At 42.6% G+C, this 17,508-nt stretch overlaps 1 protein-coding gene across 1 annotated transcript in view; it reads right to left on the reverse strand.

Moving 5' to 3' along the window:
• AUTS2 (activator of transcription and developmental regulator AUTS2) overlaps positions 1 to 17,508 on the reverse strand; it is a gene marked incomplete at its 5' end in the record, with an annotated part of 97,625 nt that overhangs the window by 26,749 nt on the left and 53,368 nt on the right. The window contains one exon of the mRNA XM_084299925.1: positions 1,300 to 1,777. Within this exon, the coding sequence (XP_084156051.1) occupies positions 1,300 to 1,777 (478 nt within the window). The remainder of the gene's footprint in view (positions 1 to 1,299; positions 1,778 to 17,508) is intronic.

Raw genomic sequence — 17,508 nt, forward strand, 5'->3', positions numbered from 1 at the left:
CTCCCTGTAAAAGGCTGAGATTCAGTCCTCCAACAACACAGGCATGGCACACAAAGGAGTAATCAGCCCTGTGCATTCATTACTTAATTATCAGGTCCTTTCTACATGACTGCTTCTGATTCATGTTTTCAGGCAAATGAAGCTCAAAATCAGTGATCACTGCATTAATAAAAAATTAATTTCTTTCCTATGACTTAGAAAGATAGAAGACTGCAGAAACGTGAAATGAAGTCGTGAAAGCAGCAATGGATATATACTTATTGGACTGTTAACACCTCTCTCTACCCCCACAATATAAAGAGACAAGTTAAATCAGCAAAATAAATACTCAGGATTATACTAGTTGCAATTTTTCAGGTTCCATTTCTTACTAATGAGTGTTTACAATATATTCACATAATGCTTAATCCCACTTGTCATTATTTCAAGTAACAACATGCTTTTATTGCGGTGGTTTTTAAAGATGAGCAATACCAATTTGGTTAAAAATAAATTGCAGTCTTAAACAACTCCCAGTCTCTAGTCAAACCATAATACTGGTTTACCAGGTGACGAAGGACACCATGTGCCTGCTGCAAACTCAGATTTGGGGAAAGGTGAGGCAGTGCTGAGAGCGTTAGCTTACTGCAGGGGAAACCTGAGGTCCTTGACTTACAAAGACGTTACGTGTTCCTGTGAACATTTTGTTTAATCTCTGTTAATCTTTGTTATCCCCCATCGAAGGGGAGTTTTATCTCACTGTGGCCAGCTGAGGAGAAAAACACTGACAATTGTAAGGTGTTGGCAGTGCAGGAAAAAATTAAGTCTTAATGTCATTGCTGCAAGACTATATTAGGCTGTCAGTAGGGCCAACAGCAGCTGTACTGACTGCCCTAGGGCATGTCAGTAGTTGGAGAAAGCAGAAAAGGTTTACAGTGAGAAGGTGGCAGAAGTAGTTAGCCTTCAGAGAGCAGCTGAGCCTACTAGAACTGAGATTTTCTTCCAGTGGTCTATATTGCATAACATACCTTCAAAAAACCTGATTATGCAACAACAGGCAGGAAAAGTAAAAGCCAATTAACTATGTGCTCAAAATCACCAAGCAGTTCTGGGAACACCAGATAAAAATAAAGCAATCCTGGGAAGAATTTGAGGTAGAATGCACAAAGCCCCCCTTTTTTCCCACATATGAGGCAGGACGTGCTGTGTCACCTTTGTCCTAACCCCTCTTCACCTCCTCCAAGCCCTGTAAAGCATCGCCACCAGGCAGCAAGCGTGCAAGGACTCGGCTTGGGCACGCTCGCCTTTCTGCTCTCCTACCTTAAGCTGTTGAGGCTTAAGCTGCTGCTGTTGTAGGCGGAGAGCGGCTGCGAGAGGCTCTGAGCGGCTGGATGGGGCTGCACCGGAGGGAGGTTGGGATGGGCTGGCTGCACCGGTGACTGTGGCCGCGGCGGGTGCTGGATGGGCGGCTGCGGTGCGGGCTGGCGGGCGGCCTCCTCTGGGGCTGGCGGCGGCTGGGCGGCCGGCGGTGGGGCCGGCGGGGCTGGAGCCTCTGGGCGCGGGGCGAGCGCGGGGCTGGGGCAAGGCGCCTCCGGCTGCGGCTCCAGCTGGGGCTGGGCCAAAGGCTGGGCCGCCTGAGGACAAGGGTCTTTAGGCACCACAGGCTCAAGTATTGGGTCTTTGCTGCTGTCCTGGCTCTTCTCTTGACTCCTCTCTAATCCTGATATTTTCGGGACAGCTGGCCCCCTAGCACCAGGGTCGGCATTTTCGGCTAGCGCACTGACTCCTAACTCTTTATCTGCAACAAAAGAAAGAGAGAAAACAGGTCAATGTGTGACAAGATGGGCAAAACCAAGCGAAGCTGATTTGCTGGAGTTATACTCGTGGCAGACATTTTGGTTTCATAAAGAACCATGCCAACATGAAACTGAACCAAAACCAAAATCATTTCCAGCTGTGTCCCTAGTCCTCAGGGCCTTCTCCTAATATTTCCTCTCTTGTTTTATCATAAGGAGAAAGTTGCTGGTGTCTTCATTAACACGTGAAAAAGGCAAGTACACACAACTTGAGTGTAGTGGTTCAAAAGCTCTAAAATTCTCTACTCAGACCTCCCACAAGATTACTGCATCTGCCTGAAGGCAAATACCCGGAAGGGTTTGTGATCTGCTTCGTCCTGTTTCTTCAGCACAACAGACATTGGGTTTGCTGTACCCCTCTCCTGGCTCCTGCCTCCTAGGGATTCGTTTCCCAACTCTCCTGTGCAAACACGCTAGCATTTCACTGATCATTAAAGAGAGCGGGATTGTCACAATAATTGCACAACTCCAAGATTTGGGGCTGTAAAACAGCGCTGATGAATTTTTGAAGCTAGGCAACATCACCTGTATGTGTATTTGGCAAAAGCAGTGCCTAAACGATCACATAAAGCCCACAGAACCTATCTAGTTGAACATGTAAGCACAAATAGCCACGGTGCAGGGGGAGAGCTCTGCAGGAAGCCTGGCTGCACTGCTCTCTCTGCCTGGAGAAACATTTGTTTTGTAGGTGCATCCTTTTATCCTTAATTACTATTACGTGCTCACAAGAACGTTACTATCACTTGGGCTTCCAAAGAACAGAATAAAAGGGTAGGGGAAATAACATATTTTTGCCTTGATTTTCTTTTATGACATTTAGTTTGGACATTATTCTTCAGAAGAATGGCCAAAGAAGTTGAGAAGGCAACATAATTAGTCCTGAAACACATTTTCTTTGAAGACATAAGAGCGAAGCAACCACACTCTGCATGTGTGTGCATCTGCCTCTCTCCTTCTTCCTCCAATAACGCTCCTCAAAAGTAAACAACCTGCTTGCAAAGAGAAAGCCTGTTTATTACTATTATTTTCTTTTACTGTTACTCTATCATCACTCCCTTACTAACCCACTGCGGGAATAAATGCAATGTGAGCTCTGTGCCTTATTACACAAGTTCTGAAACTTAAAACACTTACTGGTAGGAAAGCAGGCTTTCTTGGTTTGGCTGGTCATGGAATGACTTGTTTTGGTTTTCCAACTGTGTCTCTTTAACACTAATGACTGCTATTGTAATTTTAAAATTCAGTACAGTGGAGCTCAGCTCTCTGGGGATCTAGAGCAATCTCCTACTTGAATCACGCCCCCAAATTTCTGCCAATGAATATTCGATGCATGACTCCCCTCAGAACAAGTGCTGGGGGAATGTTGCTGACCCAAGATTGGGAAGGCGAGTGCCTGCAGCTGCACTGGGATTTAGGAGCACCACTTAGGTCAATACTGCACAGCCACAGTGGCAAGCCAGACTTGCATCTTTGGCAATTATTGAAATGAAGCCTGGGGCAAACATACAAGATTTAAAAGGGCTTGGGACAAGATTATCACTTAAAAAATAACTGGGTTTCTAAATAATCTTAAGACATAAAAAATTTATTCATTCTTCTGCCAATTTTAAGGGGTAAAATGAATAAATGCATAATAAAATAATAGACATTCAGAGAAAATCATTGACAGCTACGTTGGTCAAACCTTGATGCAAAAGAGTACAAGTAAATATGTTGGAAAGTGTATTTGTCCAGGCCATAGTCAAGGCACACTGTGACAGTATTTTCCAACCTCTGAATCACTGGAACTGCCAGAGAGGGCTGAGCAGGAATGTGTCAAATAACTCATCACCATTTGGGTTTAATTTCATGCAGAAGGCCCAACAAAGTATGTCAGGTCCCTGTTACTACATGTTTTACACGTCCTGTGCAACAGCAACAGCCTGGTGATTGTTTTAATGTCTGTGGACAGGAGATGGGGAAAAAAAATGAGGGGGGGGAGAAAGGAAGGTAAAGGGAAGAGACAAATAACCAGACTTCTCTGATGAGGACGTACTTTAACCACTTCTGGTGTATGCAAACACGCACAGAGGCTCCCCCATGAATTTGGATCAGAAGACCATGATGGCAACAGTGAGACTCCACAGGAATAAAAATAATTACTCTGCTGTATGCCCAAGGTCTATCTCGTTGCTATTACCTTGCAGGTTATAAATAAAGGAAGTTCAGTTTGCATTAATTCTTTGGATCAGTCCTGCTTGATCAAACATTGTAAGTTAGACAGAGATTGATCACCATGTGTGTTAAGACAGGACCCCAAAGAGGAAAGAAATGATCAACAGTTTGTTCAGAAATAGGTGGATATGTGTTCCTAGACCTTACAAGGTTTAAGAGTTACAATATTTTGATTTTTGACAGAAAGGTGTAATAATTAGGGCTTTGAGGGCTTAGCCTTGTCATTAGAAGTTCTCTACAAGATGAATACAGTAGGTTGTCTGAAAACCCTGCAGAGGTGATACTTCCAAATCTATGGGGAATATCTCGTGCTCTGTGCATTCGTTAAATCTTTCCATTTGATATTTTTAGAGTCTCTGGTGTGTGTAACATTTATTCAGCACAGCTCACTGCTGGGGAGTTTGTTCCTCACACAGTTGCTCCTGCTCCCCTGGAGAGGGGGCTAGGAATCCTAGGTGTCTCCTGGGTATTTTTTGCTGCTGCTTACATCTTCATTACACAGCCCCTTAAGTACCATTCCTGTTAGTATGCAGCTTAGAAAACACCGTATTTAGTAGGATAATATTATTCCAAGTGTCAAACACTGAATGTGTGCACACCTTCTCCTTCTCTCTGTCTTACACCTTTTAATCCACGCTATACCCCCAAACGGTGTCAGATGTCCAGCAGTCTAACTCCTGTATGCTCTGTACATGCATTCCCGCATGGCTGATAATTACACTACATAAATCAGAATGAATTCTTCATCCCACAATATCTATTTCGGGAGTTCAAATCCCACAACAGTGATAAACGACCCCAGTTACATGTTTCATACGGAAGGCTCAAGCCTTCATCAACAGTATTTCAAGGTCATACATACAGGATTACTTTTTTGCTACCAGCATATTTTTGCACATCACATTACTTCTGAGCATTGACTGGCCATCCTGGTGTAAAAATTAAGTGGAAAAAGTCCTTCATGTGCTTCTGACACAGACAAGCCAATACACTACTTTTTGAGTTTGTTTATGAAACATGGGAAATCATTTTCATCCAAACAGCTAAATAAGTAAACAAGCTAACTTTATTTGATGTCAGTCTCCATATTCTATTTTGGATAAAGTAACTGCGATGTAAATTCTGTGCTGACAGAGGCTCCCCTTTTTCCATGGGGTTGATATTGCATCCAGCAGTAGTCGGTCTTTTTACTGAGAAAGGAATAAAGCCATAGTTCGATGTTCTTTGAAGACTGAAGAAAAATATTGGCTAAGCTCGTACCACCCAGACAGCACATGCAACTTCCATTATCTTGCTTTCCTGTCTTTGCCCTTTGATGTGTCTTAACTCCCAAATTTCTCTATTTTTCACTTAACTAACAAAATCTGGGGATCACACAAGATGCAGAACTCAGTCCCCTCCAAGTAACACAAGCGCAGTTATCACTTGGCTGTGTCTACGTGATTATTACTCAGTTGGCTCAATAGCACCAGAGGAGCAGACAAGGCCACACTGTGAAGACCTGTAAGTAAACCAAATGACTGCATGTGAACTAGAGAGACCGTATCTGTGACTTTACATCATATTTTATATACATTCTCTGAGCACACACGTATACACATGCACTCACATGTGTTTGTATACATGTATATGTCACGTGTAATACATATACATTTATATTTCAACCCATATCTGTTATATGTATACACACAGTTAACACAGAAATACACACAGTGCATGCAAACACTTCCATTGAAAGATGTGGATTTTTATAATGAACACAGCCTATATGCAGCATTCACCTGAAATGCTGTTGCCTGTCTTCCTAAGGCACAAGGCAGTAAAATTTGACCTAAACTCTGTGTTTGGGCTCCTTTGTACCATTTGCATGATCCAAAAGAGTTATAGGATGGCCAGAGGAGAGCATCATAGCCACAAGATGAAGCCCAACTCTTCTTCAGCCAAAAGAAATGCTCTGTTGATATTTGCCAAATTTGAAATTCCCAGAGATTCACCAATTCGTTACACATGCTAGTTTTGCCTGATCAAGTGTTCTTTGCAGACAGGCTCAGTGTGTTTGGTTGCACCAAAGATGCCAAGTGCCACGCTGGCCAATTCCCGAGCAGCAGCCAAGGATGTGTGAACTGGGCATCTCTGACCTGACCTGGCAATCCTTGGGGAATGAAGTCTCCTTAGAGAATCTCATGCATGATGCATTCAAATTACAGAGACCAAACCTTTTTTTGAAACACAAATCATCCAACTTTTCCATGTGAAGGTCTGGAACAACCGAGTTTGATTCAGAAACAAGAATATATAGTACCCTGTCACTGCTCCTCCCTTCCAAATCAGGATTCATCTTCTCTCTGTCTGGCTTGGGAGTAAGAAGTCATCTGGAGAGAGCAATTCAGAATCAACACTGAATCTTCCCATCCTTTGTGAGGGCTTTGGATTAAGCTCCAAGTCCTTACAGCACACGCTTGAAAATTATAGGAATTTTCACACTTTTGTACCTACTAGCATGATCCCTGGGACTGAGCGTTCAGCCTGCCACAGAAATCTTACTCACATTTTTATAGAATTATTTAATTTAAAAATAGCATGTATTTTCTTCTACTTTGTTAAGTTAAACTCTTCTCTTGAAAATATTACCTCTAACTAAAATTTGCTGAAAACTTCTTCATGCAAGATAAAAAATTAGATCTTTCAAAAAATATAAAACTATTTCCTTCAGTTTTAACATGGATAAGTGGGCAGTTGGTACAAACTGTCACAACCAATACAAGCTATCATAACTTCTCTGAAGCCAGAAAATGCATACCCCACTGACCGCCAGCCCTGGGAGGTATACTTCAACAAGTATTTTACAAGGCTTGAAATAATTAATCAGATTTAAGACCTGATTGTACATTTCATATTGATTAGACATTGGTCAATGAAACATTTGGATAAATAAAGGCAGATGACAGAAACTATTACTGCAAAGGATGGAGGAAATTGTTGGGTACACCAGCCAACGCATATCAGAAAGGCCCCAGAGCAATTCATCTGTTGTACTGGATACACATAATTTGCTAAAAACAGTTTTTCATTTTTAGCACACAGTCATCTTTCATCCTAATTTCCAAGGACACTAACAAAGTATTTGATTATGCAAATTAAATACATGCTTTTGAAAGCATGTTACAAGCAGCTCTGTCATCTGCTGATACCAATTATTCCACAGTAAGCAGGTATTTAGCACAACTGAATAGCAAGACTTGTGACACACTTTGTACTTAATTATAAAACAGAGAAAGATCATTCAGGACAAAAGATTTTGCTACCTCCTGTTAAAAATGTTTATCTTCTGCGTTGAAATGGATTTAATTGTCAACAATAAAGTTGCAGATCAATGAAAAGAAGCACTTAGTGGAATTGCACAAGATGTTGACAATTCTTCAGTCATTGAGCTGCTTCTGGCCTTGATCTGAGAATGCAGAGTCCTCCAATATTTCACATGAAACAATTTATTTCATCCAGCTGTTAAACAGAACATACGCCATAAATGTAACTCCTATATCCTGTATACTGTGAGTATATTGAAAGCACTTGATGTTTGATATTTTTTTAAAAGCAACTCATTACTTAGCAAAAATGGGACATGGCTTTCTAGAGGAAAGTGAAGTAGAGAACATCAAAACACCCCTCTCTCCTACAGATCATTGCATTCCTAATAGGAAATGGATGCATGCAGCTGTATCATCCTAACAGACCCTAAGAGAAAGCAACACCATAGCTCAATCCTGCTTCAACACATACACGTACACACACATGCACAGCAAAAGGTTCATTTCCAATAGGGAAAAATTCTTGTTTCCCAACCTTTTCAGTCAGGAAGCAGTAAATTACTCATTAACTATGTAACTCTGATGCAGTCATCAGCCAGCTCCCAGCACTGGAGTGTTTATTGCAATGGGCTCTTCTCAAACAGGCTGGAAACATCCCACATAGGAAGTAATGGTGACAAATTAATCGGGGGATTTTCTTTGATGATAAAGGCCTTGAGCACAAAGAGCGAGCTTTAGCTTCTGGTTTCAATTTGGTGTTTTAGTTAGAGAAATATAGATCTTGTAATCACAGCATTTGTAAAGCACACCTGGGTTCACAGAAACATGGACAATCCGTTCTAAATCAGGCTGAGGCACCATGTTTCCTACCATGAGATCTGCTGATTTCCACGTGAGATCTGCTGATTCCAGCCAGCAGTAAGATTTTTCCAGAGCGGGTGTAAAGCCCCTGCAGCCAGCACAGGTCAGGTAACCTGTCCAGCACATAAGATCTGCTGATCTCTCAGAAGATCAGTTGATACCCAGAAGCATGAGATTTTGTTCCAAGGCTTTCTAGAATCATGGTAACATAGCATGGGCTGCTGATGTGCATAAATCTCGAGTCTCATCTGAGTGTGCTCAAGTTCTTGCCCACAGCAGCAAGCTTCTTAGCATGTCATATCCCTTCCACAAGGTTTCCATTTACCACCTTTTAATTCCACTTGGTTCTTGCCAGTCTGTGATAAAAAGACTTCTCTACAAACCATCAGCATCATTCCTTCACAAAAGTGTTTCCCCTTTTATCTCCTTTTTAAGTTTTTCAGCTCCTATCTTCCCACCTTTTCTTCCTGTAAGACTTTCCCCACATGCCTGGTCACCTTTGGGTATTTTTCCTGCTGTCCTGCTGCACTCCTCCAGCTTCTGCAACACCTCCCTTAGCCAGAGGCTGACCAGGACCATGCATGGAACCATCTAGGGGAACATCCAGCCCCGTTTCAAGTCGTCCCAGCTGCTTCAGTGCCTGAGTGGCCTGGTTTGATGCACATTGCTCTGGGTACATCCAGACCCAGTTTCAGTCCCTGTTCAGCTGGATGAGGCCTCTCCACAGTGTCTAACTGCTCCATGACCCCAGCTCTCCCAGATAACCTTACAGCATGTGTAAGTGCTGCTGCTTGCCCTCCTGCCTTTTCCATTGACCAACTCAGAGCAGAGAACTTCAGGTTTCAGCATCTCTTAAACTGACACTGTGCTGCAAAGAGACCATGATGAAAATAACTCCTCACTCTCCTGTCTTTAGCCACATTTTGCTGGTAACAGTCCTTTGCTTCTTGCTTCACAACCACTTAGCTTCTGCAGCAGCCTTTATCTAGCTCAGGAGCTTGCCAAAGGCCTTTTGCAAGCCTGGAGAAACAACGGCCATTTTCTTGTTTGCCACTTTGACACTTCAGAGCAATTCAGACAGCTCAGGGAGACAAAATCTTCTCTAAATCTTCCTAGACTGTACCCTCACTTCCGACCCTGCAAGTGCTCTTGCAGCAGACATGGGGTGAGCTGGCGGGGTGTCTGCTTTGCTGGGGAACAGGCTGGCTGTGGGGCTCGGCCCTAAACCCGTCCCAGGGCCAAGCGTTGCCGTAAGCAGAGCCAGGCCTCGCCGAACATCTGCCCAGCCTGATGCCAGGCCAGGGTGGCTTTGAATGGCACCTTCCCGCTCCCCGTTTGGATGCTGTGCTGTGACCCACCCCGTGACACCGTGGCACAGCACCTCTGAGATGAGACGGTCCCAGGGCTGCCAAGAGGACATGAGGTAGCAGCACCGGACACCGAACAATTAGAAAACACAACAAGCATGTTCATTTTCTCCAATTATCAATAGGAACTGGATAACCTTAGCACAAGATTAGCTCCATCTCAGGGGCTGGGAAGGAAAATATATTGGGTTTCTCTGTCACCCCCCCTTCCTTCCTATCGATTTGCTTTGGCCACGGAGCTGCTCTCTCAAATGCTCATGGCATCAGCTCATCCTGCTTGTGTGTGACAGGATTACTTGAATGAGCTTGAATAAAACTGGCTTTCAAAAGCAGCTTGAAAAGTATCACCTTATGAACACTGATCGAATTTAGCCTGACAGCTCAGTTTAATATATGAAGGACAAAAAAGATCTGTGTGGTATGTTTATACAGAAGAATAACACATTTATTCCCCCCGAGAGGTGTCATACCCATAACTCACCAGACACATAACACAGTTTCCTTTGTGAATTTGTGCTTTAGAGCCAAGAATTTTCCATCCTATTTTTAAAGGCATGACGTCAATAAAAACAAAAGCTTAAAACCCCAGTGTCCTTCTTGCTAACACTGAGATGAAAGCTCAGCGTGATCATGACAATACCCACTTTTAATTACAATTATTTTAGCTCTTTAGTGTCTACAGGAAAACTTCACTGAGCTTACAAATTGCAACTCTAATGCTCAGTGCCACTTTGCAGTATTTTCACACTTGGGAGTATTTTGCTCTGTTTCCAATGCTACAGAGAAAAATATTGACATTATCCAACTGCCTACTCTAATGTGGCATTGCCTAAGCAGGATCCTTCTGGTTTGGGTAACACAGATAAGTGCAGAAATCAGATTTCAGTGATCCTGGTCAACAAAGGATCTCCTTAAATATCACTATTACAGCTTTCTAGTGATGCTTTCTCCTTTTTAAATTGTTTAAATTTCTTATATTATACTAAAACACATCCCATCAATTTGTTTTATTTTAAAAGGAAAAAATGGGGCCAAATTGTTGAATAAGGTCATACATATAACTCTAAAGTAATTGAAGACCTGCCACTCCACTTTGTGTTTCATTGCTTTGAGATCATAGTTAAGAAAAACTTTTTCTTTATAGGTAAATTTAACTGTGTACCAAGTGGACAGTGGTAGAAGACTTTAAAGACTTTATAGAAATTAAAAGATAAAATAACATAAGATTGATAAAATCAATAAAAAAGAATGAGATCACCAACAGCTCTTTGGCATGCACCAGTTTTAGTTTTACAACGTTCTATGGCATTTGGAAACAGGAATGGGATGTTCCATTAAAGCCTGTATGATAATTCAATAACTGAGAAGTAGTTAGCTTTTTTATAAAAGCCATTTATACACAAGCATCATTAATTACTGTGTAGTCCAGTGTACGTATTACAGATCCTTTCTGTTTTGAAGACCTCACGATGTCTTCTCCACCTCAGCAAGAAATAGTTCAGTAAAACTACTTGAGAAGGTTTGCTTTGCCTTGGTATCTTCTTTTCTTGACCATGGCCCTCCCCAGCCTGTTCTCGACATGTTGAACACTGCCTACTTTGCTCCACTTGCCTGAACTACATGGACAGCAGTCAGACGGCTCTCCCCAGTTGTTGAAACTGTATAAGCAAACGGAATGAAATCTGACTATTTGCTCCAATCAAATTAATTTCCAGACATGGAGGTAGGGTGATGATGGGAGCCTGGCAGGTCTCAGAGAGATCTCATTTTGTGTCAGTCGATCTGTATGAATGTTATTTGCAATTAGAAAGGCTGTGCTGCCGATAATTTCATAGACCTCAGGATGGCTGGGGGCCTTCCTGTAGAATAAATTTTGGTACAGCAAAGGATCCACTACATCCTAATTGCTCCACACAATGTCACACGCTTTACTAGAATCTGCTGAACTGCTTTCACTACATTTATCCATGACATGAGGCTTTTTTTCTCTGTAAATACATACAGTAGGACTTAGGGAAAAGGGATTTTTGATAGGACTATTGACTCAGTGAGCACAGTGCCCGCCCTGCAAGAGACCTGGAGGAGCAATGAGTTGCAACGTGTCAGCCAACAGGATATCTCCATACGATCAGAAAAGTCTTCTCTTTAACCCCCTGGATGATCAGTTTATAACATGGAACAAAGGTCTGACAGTGCTCTCAGGGATATATCAATTTTACAACTGTACATCTTCTTTCACATCATTTTGCTGGAAGACAGACTGAAATTTCAGTGAACACTAGGCATGTCAGCTTGCAGAAAATGAAATTTGGAGCTCTACTTTTTTTTAGTATCAACTTGAAAGCAAAATCCAAGTGAAGGTGCAAAGCTGGCATGAACAGCTTATAACCTAGCTACAGGGTGAGCTACTGAGGTACATGGTGGGTTCAAGGAAGTCCCTACGGAACACTAAAAATACACTAAATCATCGTGAAAGGGCCTTCACTCATCAGAAACCTCAATGCTCACCTTTACTCTGTGCTCATTGACTGATTTGTCCTTAACAAAAACAGCAGAGCAGTATGTCAACAGTATTTCCTTTATGATAAACTGTCTGAGGAATAGTTGCATAAACACATCTTAAAACACAGCAGCATGAATGAACATTGGGCTTTTAGCAAACATTAGCACCCCCAGCTTAATATCAGTTCATCACACAGTTCAAAAATCTAAGTAGGTATCCTACCTATGTTTCAAAATAAATCATGACCAACAAAGACCAGATTAAAGCCAAAACTGCCACAATACTTCTACTATAAACATGATGTAACTAATAAGCTGGTAGGATATGAGACTAACACCATAATGTCCTACATGTTAAAAAGACAGTGTAAAGACAGAAGCCAAAGAGAACAACTACTGTGGGGTTCTTTTCAAGTCCAAAATGCAGGAATTTTCTGCGAAAACTGAAATCTTTAGCCTATGCATGCTCCAATACACCATTTGGAAGACATCCTATGCTCCTAACTTTTATTTCGATTCATGTTGTGCCATGCTGGGGCTAATTATTATCCAGCAAGTGGTGCATTCAAAGACTCCAGTCTTGCACACAGGACTCTGTGTTGTTACCTCCACGTTGCAAGGAACTGTAATTCTAAAAGGATTAAAAGTTTACCAGCACGGCCATGTAAAGTAGAAAATGAATTGTTCACTCTTCTCATCTCTGTTTGGAAATTAGATTACAGGCTCCAAGTGAGCTGAAATACAGAATGAGGCAAATCCGTGTGATTAGCTCACAGGTGGCCAGTGAGCCTTTTCTATGCCTCAAAGTCTAGCAGATTCCCCCTAGCCACAATAATAAAAAGAATTTGTATTTATCCTTCGGCCCAAACCCTGCCCTGTGCCAACATGGCTACCTGCTGTGCTAATCCTCAGAACCAATATAATCATCCTCAATTGTTATTTCATAAGTTTGCTCAGCTGTCACTGGGGATATACAGTACGTGTGGCACAGATCCGCGCTGCGGACTGCGCGCAGAGCAGATTTCTGAATGGCTTCCAGTTCCCCACCACGCTGCGAGCGCAGGGAGGGAGCTGCAGAGCTAATCCAGGACAGCCCCGCACTTCCAGCAGCTGGTTTCCCAGCCGTCGGGGAAAGGCTCTTTCCATGTATAAACACTTCGTACCATTAATCAGGAGTGTTTCCTCTAAATACACAAACAGCTCCGCGTCCATCTTCTCTCTCCAAACAGCACCCGTCTGAGTGCCAATTCAGAAAAATACATCACACGTTAGATCAGAAAACAGGAAAGACAGCTAGTCCAGGGATGGGTGTACAGGCCACATGCGATGCATAGCATCAACAGTCCATTTAATATGACATTTGGTTTCTGACTTGCTCCGATGCCAGATGCAGCAGGGTGATGTGTGCACAGCACATGTCCGTACCCTGCACACAGGCACCGAAGGCCATCAGCGAGAGCCCACCAACACCATGAGCCCTGAGGGTTGCTCCCTCTCACAGACTGGTATCCCACCTTGTGTCACTGATAATATTCTTAGCATTTCTACAAACGTCTAATAATCCTCTTAATCCTCCTAAGCTCCTTACCTTAACATCATCTTCCGTCAGGAGCTCTGCAAGTCAACTCACAATTTCCTTTTGTTACTTTTAAATCCATTTGGGAAACGAGAAGCCATCTCCCAATTCCTGCATTACAGATTCACCAGAATATTTCAAAATAATTTATCAGACTTTTTTTTTAGACCAAAATTTAAAAGAAATGTTGAACAAATGGTGCTCTGGAGATGGAGGGGAAAGATCAGATGTCTGCATGCACGGAGGCCTGCCTTTGCATTGCCCCCATACAAGTTCTTCCACCTCTGCCACTCACCACAAAACAAACTCAAGAACCCAATGGGCAGAGCACGTTCCACCTCGGCTCTGGGCAGATCAAGAGGAGGATCGAGGCAGTCCCACAGAATTTTCTTCAGCACTTTTGATGGCTTATGCAGGTCCCTGCATCCCTGGCCATGCCTTCCTACCCTGCACTACCCCTTCCCTGTGCAGGAGGCCATGTAATGAGCTGGTCTGGGGCAGTAATATGAATTAGAAGTAACTTTTTTTCTCTACATCTCCTTTTCTAAAAACTGTCTTTAGCCTGAACCAGCAAAGCCTGCTTAAAATGACATTGCTGATGAAAGAAATGCTTGCAAACTCCCCCCACCCCTCAGTCCATGCCGCACTGTTGCTCCCTGAACAAGCAGCAGCCTCCGTGCTGCAGCTCCCGTCCCCCCTCAAGTTATGCACATATTTAACTGGATGCGAGGAGAGTCAGTTCTTGATTAACCAGCAGCTGATTATTTGATTTGTGGATTATCGCGGCACAGACACCTGGGCTCACACGCACCAGCTGGCCCAGCGGCGCGCCCAGGTGCGACAGTGCGTGACATACCTGCCCGAGGGTGGTCTTGTCGTATCGTCATGGGCATCATCAGCTTCCCTGCACGCTGGGGAACAGCCACAGGCAGCCAAACTGGGCCATCCCTTTGCCCTACAAGCCCTGGTACCGGTACCAACCTGCCCCAGTGTGGGGCTGTGCAGCTGGTGTGTTATTTCTGCAGCCCGTGCTCCAGACCTTCCCAGCACGACAGCAGCTCCTTGCCTTCAGACAGCTGGCGACCTTAAACTCTGCAGAACTGCAACCTAGGAATCTTCACGTTATCTGCATAATATCCACTGTCTTGGAGATGCAAAGCAGAAAACATCCTGTCCAACACAGCCTTGTCTGGTTCTGCAGCCTGGAGCATGCTACCTGAACAGCTTCCAACCAGCATGGGTGAACCACTGAGAAGTGAGTTTGCATTGCACCATTTTATATCTCAACAGCTGTACAACCTACATCTAATTTGATCTTCTCCTATCTGTTCTTCTCTCAAACTCCTCTGATGAGTGAAAACATCCCTCTTTGGACAGCATTACAGCAAGCACTCAGCTTCCAGCACACTTAACTCCCATAACTATGTACTAGGGATGGACTGGATGCACACACTGGATGCACGCACTTAGTGTTCCTGCCAGCAACCTGATGCCTTCACAGCACTCAGCTTGGGGCTGCAACGTGTTGGGTCCCATCGCTCATCCCTCGTCACACCACCATGCCTTGGCAGGTCCATGCCAAGCCCTCAACCACAGGAAAATGCACACTTTGCACCATGATTAAAGACTACACGAGCAAACTACCATTAAGTATGTTTTCATCTGAATTCCAGTAATTTAAAGCAAAATGTTTGAATCTTGGAAATTAACCAAACCCTGAACAGTCTTTTACCAGAAGGAGCTGATGTAGGTAATTAATGCTAGCTAAACAAATAGACATACTGGACAGATTTTTAACCAACTGGGATGTAAATATTTTTACTTTTGTGGATAATCTTACAGTCAAATCTGTTCCACAAATACCCACAATAATCCCTTTTCGTTTTTCTCTCATTTGCTGTACGTCTTAGGTGAAGCAGTGTAAATGTTTAGCAGTACAAAGTGGAAGCTCTCCTCAGCAACTTCACACTTCCAATCTCGGAAAATCGCTCTTTCACATTCGGGAGTCAACTCAGCAAGCCTTGATGCAACATTACAGCCTTTACATCTTCCACATCACAGAATTTGACCCCAAGCTTCCTCCCAGTTGTGGCTTTCATTTGAACCTCTTGCTTTAATTCAGCGAGGTGGGTCCTGGCAGAGAGGCAGCAGGAGAAAAGCACACTTCCATAACCTGTTTTGTTTCAAACGAACAGAAACCCAGCCCTGCAAGCTGTCAGATGTAGACAGGCCTTATACAAATGTCCTAAAATCAATGGGGCTGCAGATGGCAGTGTCGAACAGAAGGTTCAGTGCCTTACAAAGTAAATTAAGAATAGGCCCATCTGTGACATGAAATATCCATCTTGGAGTGAGGGGAACCTTTACAAATAACATTTATTTAACTTTAAGGAAAAATACTTTAAAATTAGAAAAAAAAAATCACTCTCAATTTATAGTATTTTCAATTCTTTTCACAAGGGAGGTGAAACTATAAACAAAAGGTTTACTGGGTGTTGGGAGACCAAATCAAGCGCATATGATGTTTCAACAGCAGCCCAGCAAAATAATCAATAACTTCCAATTCATGTTATTGACTTTTTCACATCCTTGCAGGCATGAAACTTCAGATGAAAGCATTAGAATTGCCAAATTGTTCAATTTGCTCTAGTTCAGATATTTTACACTGACGTTTTTTTATGATGGTGTGGAATTTTGTTCCAGAGAAGCTCCTGAATGTCAAAGTGGACTTTAACTCTCCAAATTCCCTATCTTGCAACAATGGGCATAGATTTGTGCGATTTATAAAAAGCCAAAGAGAAATATGAAATTTCTTACTCTATGTTTTGTCCTCTTTTATGGTGCTCTAGTTTAAAGGGCCTTCAGGAGGAGTTCACAGTCCCAAAGAAACAAAAATGCTTTCTGTTACTACCTATGTTTAATCACACCAGAATTACAAGAGATTATACACCTACAAACTGCCATTTTTACCATGAGAAAAATTACATGTCAGTTCAATACACCCCGAAACTCACACACTTCCTGCCACGTGGGATCAGCTTCCCCTGATATCCTGTCTTGTCTTTTATGAGACAGTTTCAGTAACATAATTCTGTACTATATGATAGTCACAGTAACAAATTGTTTGGACCCCTGCAAAACAGCAAGAGCTCATTCAGTCCTGGAGAATGTTTGCAGCTATTTTAGCCCAGGCATGATTTGTTATGACATAGGGAAACCCTATTATTTTGCCAGGTTTAATAGGTAATAGATATGCTGAAGCACATACTTCTTACAAGGCTATGAGAAGCTTTTAGCAATAACCCTTGAGGATGTATTGGGCAAACTGATCTTGCAACATCTCCAAATATATAGAGAAAATGATCTGAAAATGATCTATGGAAAATCACCAGGATTCAGGGACAATACACTAGACGAGAAGATTAAAGTTCTGCTCTGGCTCCCTCAAGACACAGGTCAGCATTTGTTCCTGCTTCTTTTTCCGAGTATTTAGATTATGAGCTTTTCAGATCAGGGGCTGGTGGAAAACAAGAATAAGATCTTGCTGAAGGCCTCTCTCCATTTGTTTCATGAAAATAATGATAAGGATTTTTAAAAGGTCAAATTCAGCCCTGGCATAATGCCAACACTTTTCATTGTGGTTCAAAGGATGCATCTGAGGAAGTAACTGTAATACATAATAATTCATTTCGTTCCACTATTCCTTATTATTAATTCGAATATATGAAAAGTACCTAGCTGTTTTTTTTCACTTTTCAGTGAGGCTGACAGCCATGAGCATTTAATAATCACATACTTAGCTCATTTGTTTAGTTTTCTGTTAGGCCCTGACAATCATGAATGCT

The sequence above is a fragment of the Netta rufina genome (genome assembly GCF_964035555.1).
Source record: "Netta rufina genome assembly, chromosome: 21".
Classification (NCBI taxonomy): Eukaryota; Metazoa; Chordata; class Aves; order Anseriformes; family Anatidae; genus Netta; species Netta rufina.